The 16,544-nt window shown below is 52.2% G+C and overlaps 1 protein-coding gene across 7 annotated transcripts in view; it reads left to right on the top strand.

Annotated features, from left to right (window-relative positions):
* Window positions 1–16,544, top strand: part of Kcnab2 (potassium voltage-gated channel subfamily A regulatory beta subunit 2) — an 87,134-nt gene that overhangs the window by 47,755 nt on the left and 22,835 nt on the right. For 6 of the 7 annotated variants that reach the window (XM_037203245.1, XM_028883072.2, XM_037203244.1 and 3 more), the window contains one exon: window positions 16,032–16,075. In XM_037203245.1, coding sequence (XP_037059140.1) covers window positions 16,032–16,075 — 44 coding nt within the window. Of the gene's footprint in view, window positions 1–10,369; window positions 10,597–16,031; window positions 16,076–16,544 lie in introns of those variants that run through there. The other variant, XM_028883074.2, reaches the window with a different exon arrangement.

Genomic DNA, 16,544 nt, shown 5'->3' with positions numbered 1-16,544 from the left:
GGCGGGAAACTCCGCTAAACGGGGAAAGGCTATTTCATTTGTCTTCTGGCAACTTCACTGGGACAGATTAGTCAGGAGGGGTGGCTAAGTGTGAGCTGGTGTGAACACTTCAGTGGGGCTGCAGAGATGGCCCCACAGTTAGAAGCACTGGCTGTTTATTCAAAAGACCTGAGTTCAGCTTCCTGCACCAGAGCAGGGCAGTTCACAACTGCCTGTGACTCCAATTCCAGAGCATCTGCCGCCTTCTGGCTTGTGTAGGTACTGCAGCCGCGTGCATACATATATGTGTGTATACATATATGTATATATACACATGCATGCGTGTATATATACACTACCAAAAGATTTACAAATAAAATAAATATTTTTTAAACGGGACTGGGGAGACAGCTCAGAAGTGGCAGGTACCTGTTGCTCTTGCAAAGGATCCATGTTTATTTCCCAGCACCCACATGGTGGCTCATTAGCATCCATAACTCTAGTTCCAAGGGATCCAGTGCCCTCTTCCAACCTCTACAGGCAAAACACACAAACACATAAAATAAAATAAATAAATCTAAAAAATTTTAAAGGAAAACACGTCAACTCACCGTCTCTAATACAAACCCACTCTGGAAAGAAAACCCCGGGTTGAGTTCTGTGAACCAAAAAGTGTGTCCTTCACGTCCCGAAATCAGCAGGTCATCTCAGAATTAGCTGTGCCCAACTGTCACTGTGGGGACAAAGGCAATAGAATAAAGGTCTGTCTGTCTGAATGCTGCATGTAGGATAAGTTTTCTTTGACTCTCATAAGAGCACTTTTGTATAACGCACACCTCTCTGTATTCAGCACCCAGGACAGCTCCTGACCACAGAGCCTGAGGACCGATAGGCAGAGTGTGTCTTTCCTGTCTGTAACCTCCAGAGCCAGGTGGTCTAAGGGGACACTGTCTCCTCGGGTCCTCATAGGGCTGCCAGTGTTGCCAATGGAAATCAAAGGTGCCTGTACCTTAGAGTCTCAGGTAGACAGCAAGTATATATTTTCATATCAGTATGTCCGGTGCAATAGTTGGCACATAAAATAAATAATTACATGTTTATCTGAAGTCACATCTAACCTGGTTTCTTATATTTTAGCCCCAGGGTTTGACTGTTCTCTGCACAGTGAGTGGAGATCAGGGCTGCTCTTTTATCGTCCCCTCTTGGACAATGTGTTTGGTCCTTTGGGCCATTGTTTGAGCATATGGTTGTAGTTTAAAGAAACAAAACACTTCTGGTGGTCCCTGAGACAGCAGGATTGGGAAGTCTTTGTATTCTATGTCCGCCGTGAGGGAGGACCGTTGGTCAGTCTGTGGGTGGCCACAACTGAGCCTGTGATTGTGATGGAAATTGCTCAAGCGTGGAGACACTGCGCCTTGTTTTGTTCTGTGCTGGCTGCTTGTGGGACTGAGCGTGCACTCAACAAATGTTTACTGAGAGGCTGTTGGCACGAGAGCTGGGACTACACCCCAGAGACCCTGTGTGAACAAGAGGAACAAGGGCCTCGGCCTTACGCCCTCCACATCATGGTGCAGCGAGGCGGGGAAGTGAAGCTGTAAAGCAGGGTGTGTTGGGGGGTCTGTGGCAGTGAGGCTGATCTGAGGAGGTGACATGAGAGCTGGGTCCTGAACAGTCTGAGAGAAATCCCATCGGAAGACATGGGACCTCCTAGTCCCGTTGCAGGAGATGAGAGAAGGTCTAGATGGCTGAGCTGAGAGCGAGGCAAAGAGCATTGGGATCGATGAGGTGGGGAGGAACTAAACCGTGCCTTCCCGACTCTGAGAAAACAGCTCCCTCCAGTGTAGACGGGATTGTGATGATGGGGTGTGGTGGGTTTAATCATGGCCTGCCACCAAATTCTATGTATTCCCTGAACCTCAGAGAGTGACCTTATTTGGGTCATCTTACAGGGGTTTTGTCAGTGTGACCGGGTGAGGTGAAGTGATACAGGATACTTGAAGGCCATATGACGGATGCAAAGAATGGGAACACAGATACAGTCTAAGGGATGGCTGGGACTCCCAACAGCCACCAGAAAGAAGCTGAGTGAGGCAAGGATCGTCACTAACACCTTTGGAGGGAGCACATCCCGCTGGCTCCTGCTTGCCAGCTGCCTGGCCTCCAGGCGTGAGAGTGGGTGCCGCCTGTTTTTCGCTTGTTTGTGACTCTGCTGTGTCAGCCCCAGGAAACTAGCAAAGATGGGGTGATAATTCTCTCTGCCTGAGGTTCCAAAAATAGTGTTCTGGCTGCACACCTGGTCCATACCACGGGGGACAGATGTCCTATGAGACAACCCACTCCCCAAGAAGGAAGGAGACCAGAAGACAATTCTCCCGTAGGCAGGGTGAGAGTTGTCTCACCCACAGCGGCTGTGACATGCATGGTGACCTCTGTTGCTGGCCTCAAACTAGGTGACTTGTGCCAGCATTCACTAAAGATCCTATCAAATTGTCATTCCCTGGTGAACTTTTCTCTGCTAGTAACTGGGTTGAAACTAGATTAAGCCTTGGTCTTAAATATTAATATAAAAAGGTAAGCACTGATTGGAGCATTCTGGAAATGGCTGTGTAAGATGTCTCATCATCTCTGCTGAACCTGTAGGTGGAAAAGCTTTCTAACTCTTCTCAACTCTCACCATTAAAAACAAAGGCCAGAAGGGCCAGAGGGCAGCTCAGTCAGAAAATGCTTTCGCCGAAAGCACAAGGAGCTGAGTTCAATTCCTGTGAACCCTTGTTTTAAAAAAAGCAATCATGGTAGTCCTTGTAATCCCAGTGCTGGGGAGGTGGAGGGCCAGATCCCAGGGGCTCACTAGCCAGCCAGACTAGCTTATAAGAAAGTCCTAAGATGATGAGAGACCCTCTCTCAAAAGAACAAAGTGGATGGTACATAAATTACACTTGCCTCATCGCATGTGTGCACACACCCACATATGCACATAAGCACACATATGCACACACCCACATATGCACATAAACACACATATGCACATACATGCCAAGAAATAGGAAGGAGAATTGAATGTGGAGTACAAGGGGACTCTCCTGCCCATCCCCACCTGGCTGCTGCCATGGGCAGCTGGAAGCTGTGGCCCAGACCCTGGATCTGCTGGCTAGACGAGGCTGTTGACTCTTCTTCTCTTGGTGGAATGAACCCAGACTCCTGCCTCTGATTTCACTTCAGGTTCCTCGCACATGCTCAGTGCTGCAGGCATGTGTTTCTTCACTTGGGGTCTTGCACCCTCTTTCCCTCTTCCTGGAGTTTGTCTCCCCTCATTGTCACATGACCAAGTCCCTCCCCTCATCACCATCTAGGTCTGTCCCCAAAGAGACTGTCCTGAGCAACCTTCTAACCACTACTGTAGGTGAAGTTTTCCTGTCCCGACCACCTGCTCCCAAATAACGCACATGGAGACTTAATATAAATTGCAAATGCTCAGCCAGTACCTCAGGCTCGTTACTAGCTAACTCTTACATTTATGTTAACGCTAACTCTTACATTCATGTTAACCTATATTTATTATCTAGGCTTTGCCATGTGACTTGGTACCTTTTCTCAGTACGACATGCCCATCTTGTTCTGTCTGCTGGTGACGCCTGACTCTGCCCTTCTTCCCAGTCCTTAGTTTGGTTGTCCAGCCTATACTTCCTGCCTGGCTACTGGCCAATCAGCTTTTTATTAACAATGAGAAACACTTGTTCTCAGTGTACAGAAGTCTTCACAGCACACTCCCCGTTCCGGGGTGCTGGCCTCCCACCTCTCTGGCCTTACCTCATTCACTTTTGTCATTTCCCAGCTCCTGGAAGGGTCTACACCTCTGTAAGCCTAGGACAGTGCTGAGTGGTCTGAACACATCTTCCGAAATGTTCCTTGAAGCATGAATTTTTCTTGCTGCTTCCTTGAAGGGGGTCGACAGCACAGGAAACTCCATCTGGTGATGGAGAGCCCTAGCCCTAGGCCAAGCGACCTTCAGTCACTCCTAAGGCCAGGAGTCCTAAGTCTGCCTTCTTGCTTCTAGACCCAGGACTGTTACCATGAGCCAGGGAACTTTGGCAGGCTGCCACACTAATTGAGCAGGCTGTAATTTGCTCTGTCAGCCTGCAATCACATCTAGCCACAGGAGGTTTCTAGGAAGAGCTGGGAATCCACATGTGTCTTTTCCCCCCCCTTTTTTTTTCGAGATTTATTTTTATTCTTCATGTGTATGAGTGTTTTGCCTGCCTATATGTATGTGCACTACATGTGTGTCTGGTGTCTATGGAGATCAGAAAAGGTCACTAGATCCCCTGGAACTGGAGTGATAGCCAACTGTTAACCAACATGTGGGTTCTGGGAACCAAACTCATGTCTCCTGCAGGAGCAGCAAGTGTTCTTAACCACTGAGCCATCTCCCCAGCCCCCTCTATGTATGTCTTTAAGGACAGATGGCTAGACAGGGTTGGGCATCTGCAGAAGGATCTGCCTCACTCCCCCACAGCTGTGAGGACGCAGGCAGTTGGAGCAGGATGAGTTAGGATGCAACTCAAGAAGTCAGGTATCTGGGATGCAGGTATCCGTGGGACCGTGCTCCTTCTGGACACTCTGAGGCACAGTCCTTCCTGCCTCTGCCAGCTCGTGGTAGCTCAGTCACCCTCACTGTTCCTTGGCATTTAGACGTGCCATCATGATCTCTGTCTCTGTCTTCATGTTGTCTTTTTCCCTGTGTGTCTCCAAATCTCTCTCCGCAGAAAGGCCACCAGTCATTGGCTCCGGACCTGTGTAGATAGCTGTATGTCAACTTGACACAAGCTAAAGTCATCTGAGAGGAGGGAACCTCAATTAAGAAAATGCCTCCAGCTGGGCAGTAATAGTGCATACCTTTAATCCCAGCACTTGAGAGGCAGAGGCAGGCAGATCTCTGAGTTCGAGGCCAGCCTAGTCTGTGGAGTTTAGTTCCAGGACAGCCAGGGCTGCACAGAGAAACCCTGTCTCAGAAAATATAACAATGGAGGAAGGGAGAGAGGGAGGGAGGGAGGAAGGGAAGGGAAGGGAAGGGAAGGAAGGAAGGAAGGAAGGAAGGAAGGAAGGAAGGAAGGAAGGAAGGAAGGAAATGCTTCTATAAGATCGAGCTCTAGGGAAGCCTGTAAAGCATTTTCTTAGTGATCCATGGGGAATGGCCCACTCACTGTGGGCAGTGCCATCCCTAGGCTAGTGGTCCTGGGTTCTATAAGAAAGCAGGCTGAGCAAGCCATGGGAAGCAAGCCAGTAAGCAGCACCCCTCCATGGCCTCTGCTTCAGCTCCTGCCTTCAGGTTCTTGTCCTGTTTGAGTTCCTGTCCTGGCTTTCTTCAGTGATGAACAGTGATGTGGAAGATAAATAAGCCCTTTCCTCCCCAACTTGCTTTTAGACAGGGCCCATTCTAATCTGGTACCATCTAATCTTAACATGCTTCCATCTGCAGAGACCCTGTTTTCAAATGTAGGCAGCTTCACAGGTGCTCAGGATTTCAGTACATCAGCTTATCACTGAGGCCGAGTCAATACCTGAGGCTAGAGGACACCACTGAGCATCCTTCTATGTTGATGGCCACCTTGGGACTCAGCTAAGCTTAAACTTAAATATTAACATGAAAAGATAAACTTGTTGGGACCTCAAGCAAGCCACTTGGTCTCATCATGTCCTAGCCCCCTTATTTGAAAGCAGAGCTAGATTCACAACCTCACGGAGTTGTCCTAAGCATCCTGTAAGGCAGTAACGTAACCCTTACCCCAGGCCTGGCTCCTGGTGGGAGAAAAGCTCGGGTCCATCCCCACCTCAAAAGGACCTTCTTGGCTTCGAGAACCTACACTGCCCAACAGCCCCCAAATCTTCCACTTGGAAATGCACCTCAACACCATACGGACAAGAAGCAGATGCCAAAGGAAGCAGGTAGAAAAACCAGGGGGCCTTTCTGGAGGAGCCGAGCCAGCGATGGGAACTGGGATGGAGACAACTGGCAAGCAGGAAATCCCACAGCTCAAAGCTGCCCGTGGCCTGTGTCCATGCTGGGCTGCCTCTCCTGGCAGGAGCCACCACAGAGGAGCTGAGTGATCATCTCAGGTCCCAGCAACCCTGACCTGTGCGGTCCCAGCTTCACTGCTCTGCCCTCCCCTGCAAGGCCACAGAGACAAGACGTGGGAGAAAGTGCCAAGACCCCCTGTGTGTCAAGTAACTGCCTGAAAACCAGCTCACCATGAGGCAGTCCCCACCTTGGCCTGATCACAGGAATCCCGGCACAGATGCCTGCGGCGTGACTTCTCTTGCCCAGCTGCCCATTACCCCTGAGAGGCTCCTCTGATGGGGTGAGGAGGGTGAGAGTCCCGCTCAGCGCTGACGCTGAGAATGTTGACCTTTGAGCAGCCAGGCGATGATGCTGAGGGTGAAAGAGCAGCGGTGTGTTGTCAGGGCCGGTGACTGAACGGAAGCAGCGGTGGAGAAGCTGACCCCGCCAGCATCTCTCTGTCAGCGGGAGACCAGCAGCAACCTCAGGCCCTCGGTGTCCTCAGGAGCCCCAGAGACTTCGCTTGGTTGGTTGGTCTAATGTTAATTGACAGGCAGCTGGGCCTATGACGCTGTGTCACAGCAGGAGCACCAAGGTGACCACCCCCTGGTGATTGATGTGTCGAGGTGACTGGGGACAAAGGCAGAGAATCATTTGGGCACGGCCACAGGGAGCAGAAGACCCAGAGGCTTTGGAGGAGGAGGACCTGGAAGGTGGGGTAACCACTCGATTTAGATGGACATTCCCCATACCGTGCAATTCACTTATTTAAAGTACAGTTGCTGGTTGTAATGACACGCTCCTGTGATCCCAGCTACTGAGGCAGGAGGATTGCAAGTTCAAGGCCTGCCTAGGAAGCTTAGGGAAACGTCGTCTCAAAATGTCATTGGAAAGAAAATGGTTAGGGTAGAGCCGATGATAGGATGCCTCCATAGCTCCAAGAGGCTTTGGGTGTGATCCCTAGCACCCAGCACCAAGACGACTCAAGTACTGGAGGATGCAGTTCAACAGTTTCTGTGTACTCATAGACTTGTGAAAAAAAAAAAATACCACAACCAACTGATAAGATGACTCAGTGGGTAAAGGGACCCGCCATATGAGCCTGGCAACCTGAGTTTAATCCTCAAAACCCATGAAAGGATGGGCAGAAAGAGCAGATGCCCCAGAAGTCGTCCCCTGACCTCCACACATACACCTACTTACGCACAAGCAATAATAATGATGATAACATGGAAGTTTGGAATATTTTCATCACATCACCGCACGCACGCACACGCACGCACGCACGCACGCACGCACCGCCGCCTATCAATTGCTGACCCCCTTCTCACTTCCGCTCCCCTTGCACCCTGGCAGCCGCTGTGCACTGGTGTTTTCCCTCTCCTTAGCGTCTCATGCAAATGAGGTGGCAGGGTGTGACCTTTGCGATCTGCTTCTTCCCTGCGGCAGCAGCGTGGGGTTCCACCCCTGCCGTAGCGTGTGTCAGGACTTCTTTTCACAGCTGAACTGCTGTTATTATTCCATCGTGGGATGAACCCATGTTGTGCGGCCGTTGGTCGGTTGGTGGGCATTTGAGCTGTTGCCATCTTTTGACTATGGTGAAAAACACTGTTATGGACATTTATGTTCACGTTTTTATGGTTTCACGTGATTCGCCTTCTCTGGGAACGTACTTGGGAGTGAGTCCCCAGTTCTGCAGTGACTCTGCCTCTCTGGGCCTCACTCACTAGCCCAGCTATTTATGGCACCCCACGTGGTTAAGAGTGACTCTGGAGGAACAGTGAGGCCCCCCGCCCTTGTGAGATGCCCTGGTTAGCCAGCACAGAGAAATACATAAGAAGAAAGGACAGGGGCTTCTGCTAGACCAGCACGTGTAGCTCAGAGCTCCTGCTTAGACACACCTCCAGCTGGAGAGTGGCTGAGCAGTTATTAGTGCACACAGCTCTCACAGAAGACTGGAGTGTGATTCTCAACACCCACAGCAGGTGGCTCACAGCCACCTGTAACTCCAGCTCCAGGTGTCCCATACCCTCTTCTGGCCTCTGTGGGCACCTACACACACATGCACATACCCACATACAGACACACGTGCATACACATAATTAAACCTAAAAATAAGTCATTTTAAAAACCTGCCTCCAGAAACTACCCCAGAGCCACTGATGGGTCTGGGGCTCAGGCTGTGCATTTCTAACAGGTTCTTCTGAGGTCCTGTTGGTGGCTGAGTGCTGTGCAGGCTGCTCTGTGCCAACACAGAAAAGCTCAAAGCTCTGAGGAATAAAGGGAGTGTGTTAAAAGATCCCATGAGTTATTAGCCAGAGTTGAGTTCCGTTTTTCTATTTGGTCTCAGACTTTTCGTGTTGAGGGGAGGCTGCAATGCTAAGATCTGCTCCTGCTCAATCCAAAGGAAGAGCGAGCCGCCGGCAGGGAGACGAGTGTCTGCTCTGCCTTCTTGAAAGGCCAGGGCCGTCCTCTGCGAGCCCCAGGGTCCAGGCTGCAGGAGAAACTTAACCACCCTCCCCTGAACCCCCCTTCCACTCAGTGTGCTTGGAAAGGGCCCCAGCCGATCTGGAGCACAGGGCCTCAGGCCAGCTAACCCGGCTGCCTAAGTGGGATGCTGGCAGAAGAACTAGACCCGTCCTGGCTTCTGTAGGCGGCGCCTGTGTGACCTTCCAGGACATCCTTGGTAAAGGCACCAACCCTATCCTCCCAGCTTGTGTGCCCAGGTCCAGGTCTACCCTCAGGGACTGGGCCCTCCTTTGCATTAGGCCTGAGCTCACAGGGACCTGAGGCTCTGCTCGTCTGTGGAGGAAGCATGGGTGTGGGGGGGAGGGGGCACACTCTAGGGTCTGGTGACTTCCGCCATGGGAAGCCAGAGTTGCTGTGATGAGCTCTTCCAGGTGCATACTGCTTGTCCACCGTTTGCTTGCTTGTTGGTTTTGATCCTGAGCAGTTAACGAGGCTCAGACTTTGAGCACTTTGCCTGCTGAGCTTGACCTAGAACACGTCTTCAGATCTTTGTTCCCGAGGGTGGTCAAGTCTGAGAGGCTGCACAGTGAGCATAAGGTGTCCTTCGTATCGGCCGTGCCCAAAGGCGGGGGCACAGGCTTGGAGGTGGCTCAGCCAGTAAAGGACCTGAGTTCAGGTTCGCAGACGCCACATGCAAAGCTGGGCGTGGCAGTGTGTGCCCAATGCTTGGGGAGGGGGTCAGAGACAAATGGATCCCTGAGACAAGCTAGCCAGCCAGCTTAGCCAAATCAGGCTCAGTGAGAGACCTTCCTTATGCTGAGGATGGGGATGGGAGGGTAGGGGCCTGGGTCACTCATTCGTTCATTCATTCATTCATTCCAGAAGTACTTACAGGTGCCTGCTGTGACATAATATTAACCTGTGCTTCTTGGACCCGCCTGCTTTCCTTGGTCATCATGTCAGAGTGGACACTTTCCCTTCCCTTTCCTGGTAACTTGGCCCTGAGCAGAGAGAGATGAACACTAGCTCCGTGCATACACACACACACACACACACACACACACACACACACACACACACACACACACACACACACACCTGGCCCAGTGTTGCCTACCCAGGCTTGGGGCTGCAGGTCAGCCTGGAGCAGCCAGCGCCAGCCCCCAGGGACCAGCAGGGCAGGCGGCTATGCATCCTGCGTCATGAATAATGACTCTCCAGCACTGCCTGCGCCTCTCGCTGGCCACTCACGGGCTCCGCAGGAGCCTCCGGCACCCCATGTGTAGAGAGCCAGGAGCCAGGCAGGAGGACCAGGAGAAGCAGCTGCGCTCCCTGAGACCCCCTGAGCGGCCACCCCAGGAGCATGCAATCACAGCAGCCCTGCTCGACCCCAGGCTACCACCCCAAGGAATACATCCAGCCACCCAGCGGCGAGGTCATGAGGAAGGGACTCCACTCCTGTTAGAAGAAGGCGGCTGTGCCCATCAGTCGTGAGTCGTTTGCAGCCCAGCCTGGTGGTGTGCTCTTGGAGACTGCCAGGGACGTGAAACAGCCAGGGCCAGAGCAGGGTGGTACAGGGAAAAGCCAGCTGGGGACGGGGGTGTGAGGAGAGAGTGGACATGGCTCCTCCCTGCTGGACCTCCAGCTCCCCCCGCGATCTTCAGCTCCTCTCAGATGAGGGCTTGTCTAGCATCATCTGGAAATTTGATGCCCTCCACTCGGCTGCACAGGCAGGTCCTCTGTTGCCCTCAGAAATCCTTTCTCTGAGAGAACTCCCCACCACATCTTCACCCTCTGGGATAAAGTCTCATCAGAGGCAGGGAAGGGCTCCTAAGGAGCAGGCGACTCCTGAATCCAGCAGGAGCAGAGCCGGGCTTCAACATGCAGGTATCCTTCGTGTGCTCGGAGCACAGCCTCAAGACCCGTGGCCCTGAAGATCGTCTGGGTCGCTCGGCAGCCAGCAGCCCCAGCCCGGGCACCCGTAGTCGTTTCCGTGCCGTGGCCATGGTAGCCCGGAGCCTGGGACAGCTGTCGGTGCAGAGCGCTCCAAACAGCAACGACACCAACGTGAAGCAGCCAGGGATGAAATATAGGTAGGCAGAGCAGTCAGTTCTGTGGGGCGGGGACTGGCCTTCTCACCTTCCTGAAAATGTCTCTATGGCACCCGGGGCAGCTTCCGCCAAGGGCCTCTTAGCACCTGGAAGACTTGCAAAAAAAAGTAAGTTGAGACTTGGTCAACTCCAGGTCTCTTCTCCTTGGCCACAGAGGGGGGTGGTATATAGTCACTGGCTCTTCTCCCTGTCTTTATCTCTTTTCTGGGCTCAGCTCCTATAGTAAATCACCTCATCAGACTTTACTGTTTGACCTCAGGACATCAGCCATGGCCCTCACCACTTCCTGCTTCCGCTATATCACAGGCCCCAGAAGATGCTGGGGTCCTTCTCGCTCCCGTTTAAGACTCAGAGCCCAAGGGTCTGAGCAACTGGGCACCTGAAGTGCGTGCTCTGAGGAAAGGGGGAGGGGGCCTCTCCACATGGAGTCTCCAGGGAAAGGGCTCTTCCCTGGGTTTGTGCAGGCTGAACAGGTCAGGGGAGCACTCTGGCACCCAGACAGCCTGTTGGGGAAGGCCTCTTAAAGCTGGAATCGGAGCAGTTGCTTCTGGTGCCTCAGACAGTCCAAGCACAGGTGGTCCTCGCTGACTGCAGGAGGGTCCTCTAAGTTCCTGGCTGGTGTCACGTTGAGCTTAAACCTCCCCAGGACCAGCTCCCAGAAGGTAGACGAGATGTAAAGGAGCCACATCCCTGAGGTCCCATCATGGTGAGCGCTGGCATGAGACTGGGGTCCTGCATCTGCACTCAGACCCTGGCCTCCCCGGGTCCTGGGGCTGTTAGGCGTTCATCAACAAACATCTCGGCTAAAGAATTCTTTTTCTATCTTCTAAGCTTGGTGGGGACAATCAGAATGGAACTCTCTACAATCTCTGTGGTTTGTATCTTTGTTTCGGTAGCCATTAAAAGCTAGGACCAAATAGAAGTATGTATGTATGTGTGTATGTATCTGTATTCGTGTCTGTGTATGCATATATGTGTGTGTAGGTCCGTGTTTATGTGTGTATTTATTTGGATTCTTGTTACCTGATGTGACTTTGAAGCCAGTCTGAGTTTCGCCGGGACTTCACACGAGTGTAGCTGTTTCTGTACACGTAGAGCTCTAAGTGAAGGGAAAAGTGGATCTCAAAGAACCCAAGTGCTCCCAGTGATCATGTGTGCATAGTGTTCACATGCATGTCTCTGTGTGTGTATATGTGTACCCACGTGTGTCTGTGCATGTGTTCCTGTATGTCTGTGTGCATGTGTGTCCTTGTGTGTGTCTGCGTATGCATACATGCGCTGAAGACAGGGAGGGTAAGATACAGCAGTGAAAGGCTTCCAGTCTGGGGACCTGGGTTCGGATTCCAGCCCCAGCTCCCCTTAGATGCAGTGCCCATCTGTCTGACGGCAGAGCAGAGCCTTCCCCACAGCAGGACCTGGTCCTCTGTTCTTGGTGCGATCTGGAGGGAGGGGACCATACCCCAGGAAATGATGTGCAGCTTCCTAGGGGCTGAAAGAACGGGTATCTAAAGCATGATCCACAAGTCCCTTTAAGGGGGCTCCCTGCTAACATGCCTCATGGGCACCTGTCTCACAAGTGGCCACACAGTGACTGCCTCAGGGCCGCATCCCACATGTTGGTTAAGGCCGTGGGGACCAAGGATGGGCCTCATCCTGGTGCTCCACCTCCCCTTCCCCACAGACACTCCGGGCATGCTTGTCCACTGAAGCTTCACAGCCCACGGGGTGAAGGGAGACAGAGGTGCTCAGAACCAAGGACACAGTTCTTGCCTTGCTTGGGGAGGTAGGAGGAGCACTGAGGATCTGATCTTGGATGTGTACTGCTCATTTACAAATGGCACGAACATCATCGTCCCTCAGCTGACACTCCCTGGGACCCTATTCTAGTCAGAAGATAAAGAAAAGAAGGCCCAGGCCTGTCCTGGGGCATCCAGGGTCTAGCTGGTATCCCACACCCAGCACAGGGGGCCTGGCTGTGAGGCCAAGGTGCCGCCGGAATCCCTGTTCCTCTCACTCCCTAGCCATAGTGAAGGTAGAGTGGTCTTTACCTCAGCCAGCCTCTCTCTCCTTCTCTCTGTCCTTCTCTCAGGTGGCTAAGGTGAAAGGCCCAGAACTCCTTTTAAAGACTCTGTTTCCTGGGGCCCGGCTGCTCAGGCCCTACCTGAAGCCTGAGGCACAGCCGTTGGGCAGGAGTTTGCTAGCCAAGGATTTGCATTCTCTGGCCAAGGTGGTGTCTGAGAGACCTCAGGAGAGAGAGAAAGGCTTAGGGACTTTGACCAATTATTTTATGAGAAAGGCGTGGGGACTTTGACCAATTATTTCACAATGACATCAAGTTTTAATTAAAGAAAGGAAATATGTAGGTTATTTTCCCGTTTAGGGTGACAGCGTGCTGACAGCCACCATGCAGGCCTGGCTCTGAGATGCTCTCTGCCCTCTCCGGCAGCCCTGAACATATAGCTTTCAGCCTCGAGGTGACTGTCCCCTCTTCTCTGGAGGCCTGGCAGCAGATGGCAGGACCGATACCATCATTTAACAAGGAACAAGTTGAGCAGGGTAATTACAGCATGGAGCAGTGCCCCAGTTTTGTTAAAGTATCCCTAAGGATAGTAGATGAGGACACCACCCAGAGCCACACTCCCTGGTCCCCACCCAGCACAGGGGAAGAGAGAGACCTTTGGGGAAGTTCATCGGCTTCTCGGCCACACTTGAGAGTGCATGGCTTCTCAATGCACGGCCCCGAACTGGCAGGCGATGGGCACAGGTGGGCCCAGCCTCCTGTTTTCAGTCTTCACCTGCTGCTTCTAAAGCTGCTCTTTCTCCAAGAACATGCAGTGTGTTCCAGCATGTAAGGACCTGGGTTCAAATCTCAGCTACAGCACTATGGTGATAAAGGTTTTCAGGGGTGACAGGTGAAAACTTGCCTCTTGTCCGGAAGTTACCGCCTGTGGTCACATGTGAAGGTGTTCTGCAGAAGTGTGGCTCCAGGCTGCCTTCTGAACAGCTGGCTTGATCCAGAAGGGTCCAGGGTTCTGCAAACCCCCAGATGTTACAAGCAGGCCCCTAAGGGTATCTGTGACTATTCCTGGAAAGCAGCAGTCTCGATCCGCCTCTCAGGGTGGTCTGTGACCCAGCAGCTGCTGTACCGCTGACTTTTTGTCAGGGTGACACCGGACAGGGTCACCTGGAAGAAGGAGTCCCACCTGAGAAACTACTCGATCAGTTCAGCCTGTGGGCATTCCATGGTGCATTTCCTTGATTAACGGTTGGTGTGGGAGGACCCATCTCTCTGTGGGCAGGGCCACTCCTGGGAAGTAGTCCTGGATTGTTTAAGAAAGCAGGCTAGACAGGCCAGTAAGCAGCACTCCTCCATGGCTTCTGCTTGAATCCCCACCTTCAGGTTCCTGCCTTGGCTTCTCTCAACGGACTGTGACCAGGGATCAGTAACCCAAAAAACCCATCCTTTCCAGGTTGCTTTTGGTCACAGCTTTTATAAAAGCAACAGAAACTTAACTATGGCAGCTGGCAAACCTTTGGTCTCTGTAATCAGTGTGCCCCTTCTGGGCACTTTGGTCACATTTCACTACAGTTACTTTTCTGTCCAGATCTGGCCCCTGCAGAATCCATACGTGATGCGACCCTGCCTTTCATGCTAGCTCCAGAAGCCCAGGTCTACAGGTTGTCTGGTGCTTACGGTACTAAGGGCACCATTGGATGAATTCACTGATTTATAAGGGGGAAGCCCAGAAACATCATTTATCTTTTTAATGCAGAAATATTAATATCTATTCAGTTTGGAGGTTTTGTTATTTTCGTTTTTTTGTTTGTTTGTTTTATTTTGTTTTGGGTTTTTGACACAGGATCTTGCTATTATGCAGCCCAAAATGACCTCAAACTCTCTGAAATCTGCTGCTTCTAAAGCTGCTTTAGACTTCCAAATACTGGGACCTGGCTAGGCATAGTGGTACATGCCTTTAATCCCAGCACTTGGAAGTCAGAGAAGAAGTCAGTGGTAGGCAGATCTCTGAGAGTTTGAGGCCAGCCTAGTCTACATAGTGATTTCCAGGACAGCCAGATACATAATAGAGAAACCTCTATCTCAAAAAAAAAAAAAAAAAAAAAAAAAAAAAGTGCTGGCCCACAGGTGTGTGCCACCATGCCTAGTTCATCAGAGCCTGTTTTGATGTGTCCCTTGATGGTTTTGTATAAAGACAAGGCCTCTCAAATGTCATACACTCTGTCTTGGGCAGCTGCCTCTTTGGGAAACAAAATACATATAAGTCAATGTCCTGTGACCAGGCACCAGGCCTGTGAATTATATCATCCATGCTCACAGCGGCCAGCATCCTTGCTGGAAGTGCCCTACTGGCTCTGGGGGTGGCTGGCCCTTGGGGAGCAAAGTGGCACGTGGAGCTTCAGGAGCCACGAGGAAGTAGAGTCCAGCCTAGAAGGGTAAGGGCCCAGGTAGACTGTGGCACCCCGCCTCTTGTCAGTTTACCATCTGGGCAGGTCATGTCTGTGTCTCCCGCACACAGGCCAGGAGTGAGTGCTCATGGAGCACCGTGTGGGTAGCTTGAGCTGGCTGCCAAAGGGAACCACATTCCCCACTTCCCGGGATGAGCTCAGTATGTCCTCTGGATTGGGGAATCGTGAGACCCACCATAGAACTGACAGGATGCTTAAGAGTCCCTGATCTACCGTCTCCTGGGGTGGGGGTCCAGGCTGGCCTGTACAAGGATAAACAGGTGGGCCAGTCTCTGACAGAAGTCTTTTACCCTCTACGGCCTCCTAAGAATATTAATGATGACCCAAAAGCCTGTCTGCACACTAAGGTGTGTCCTACCATGTAGAGGCCTCAGTGGGTCGTGTGAAGTTATTTCATGGGCTGCCAGGCCTAGCAGTGACAGAGTGAGAACCACCCTGCTGGGGAATTGCAGAGACACCCAAGCCACCAGCCTCTGAGACATCGAAGGGCAAAGGCCAGCTTTGTGGCCCAGATGAAGCAGGACTAACTCCATGTCTCTGTTTGCAGAGGGAGGTCCAAACAACCCATAGTCGAGGTCACAAATGTGCCCTCTAGAAGGAACTTAGCGTTGGATCCTCTGGCCACACACAGACCCGAATCAGTCGCCTCACAGCCTGTCCATCCAAGCAGCAGCCCTTGTCAGTGCTGTCCTCTGCCTCAGGCAGCTCTGCAACCCTCTGCAGCAGGCCTGTGTGAGCCCAGTGTGGGCCCGAGGAACGACTGCCATGTCACCCCCACAGCAGGCTAGCAGTGGCCTCCCTCACACAGTTCTCTGTGCCTTTCAGAAAGCATTTATGCTGGGTGGAAGCAGACAACAGGCTGGCACTGGTGATCAAGCCTGGCTGGCGGCATCCTGCCTGGGCCAAGGTCTGACTCAGTCTTTCTTTTTCAGGAACCTGGGCAAATCCGGCCTTCGGGTCTCCTGCCTGGGGCTTGGTAAGTACGGGAACCCCTCATGAACAAGGATATGGGGGCTTCAAGCAAGCCGGCCCCACCCTTAATAGAGAGCTACACTGAGAACCTATGATTCTGGGAGCTTAGGTTGCCATGGCAACCGGAGGCTGGGAAGAAAGAAGGGACAGAACCTTATCCTGGAAAGGCCAGGAGGACCCTGGGAGTCCTTTGCACACAAGCCCTTCACCCCTGCCCAGAAGTCAGAGAAGCCCCTGACTCTCACTGGCCCAGGAAGCTTTCTCGCTGGCTTCTAAGCATCACTTCAGAGAGACAGTCCCCAGGAAAGACCATTCAGTTTCGCCCTGTTCCTTTCTCCAGATGTGAGCTCAGTGCTCAGAACCCACTGTCTTCCATCTTCAAGACAAACACAATTTTTACCCCTCCTGCCATAACACCCACACCTAACCCTCGCCAACAGACAGAGCCGTCATCGCGAAGCACCCTCCTTAGT

The sequence above is a fragment of the Peromyscus leucopus genome, chromosome 2 (assembly GCF_004664715.2).
Source record: "Peromyscus leucopus breed LL Stock chromosome 2, UCI_PerLeu_2.1, whole genome shotgun sequence".
Classification (NCBI taxonomy): Eukaryota; Metazoa; Chordata; class Mammalia; order Rodentia; family Cricetidae; genus Peromyscus; species Peromyscus leucopus.
The sequence above is the reverse complement of the archived record's forward strand: the minus strand, read 5'-3'. Positions and strand labels throughout refer to the sequence as shown.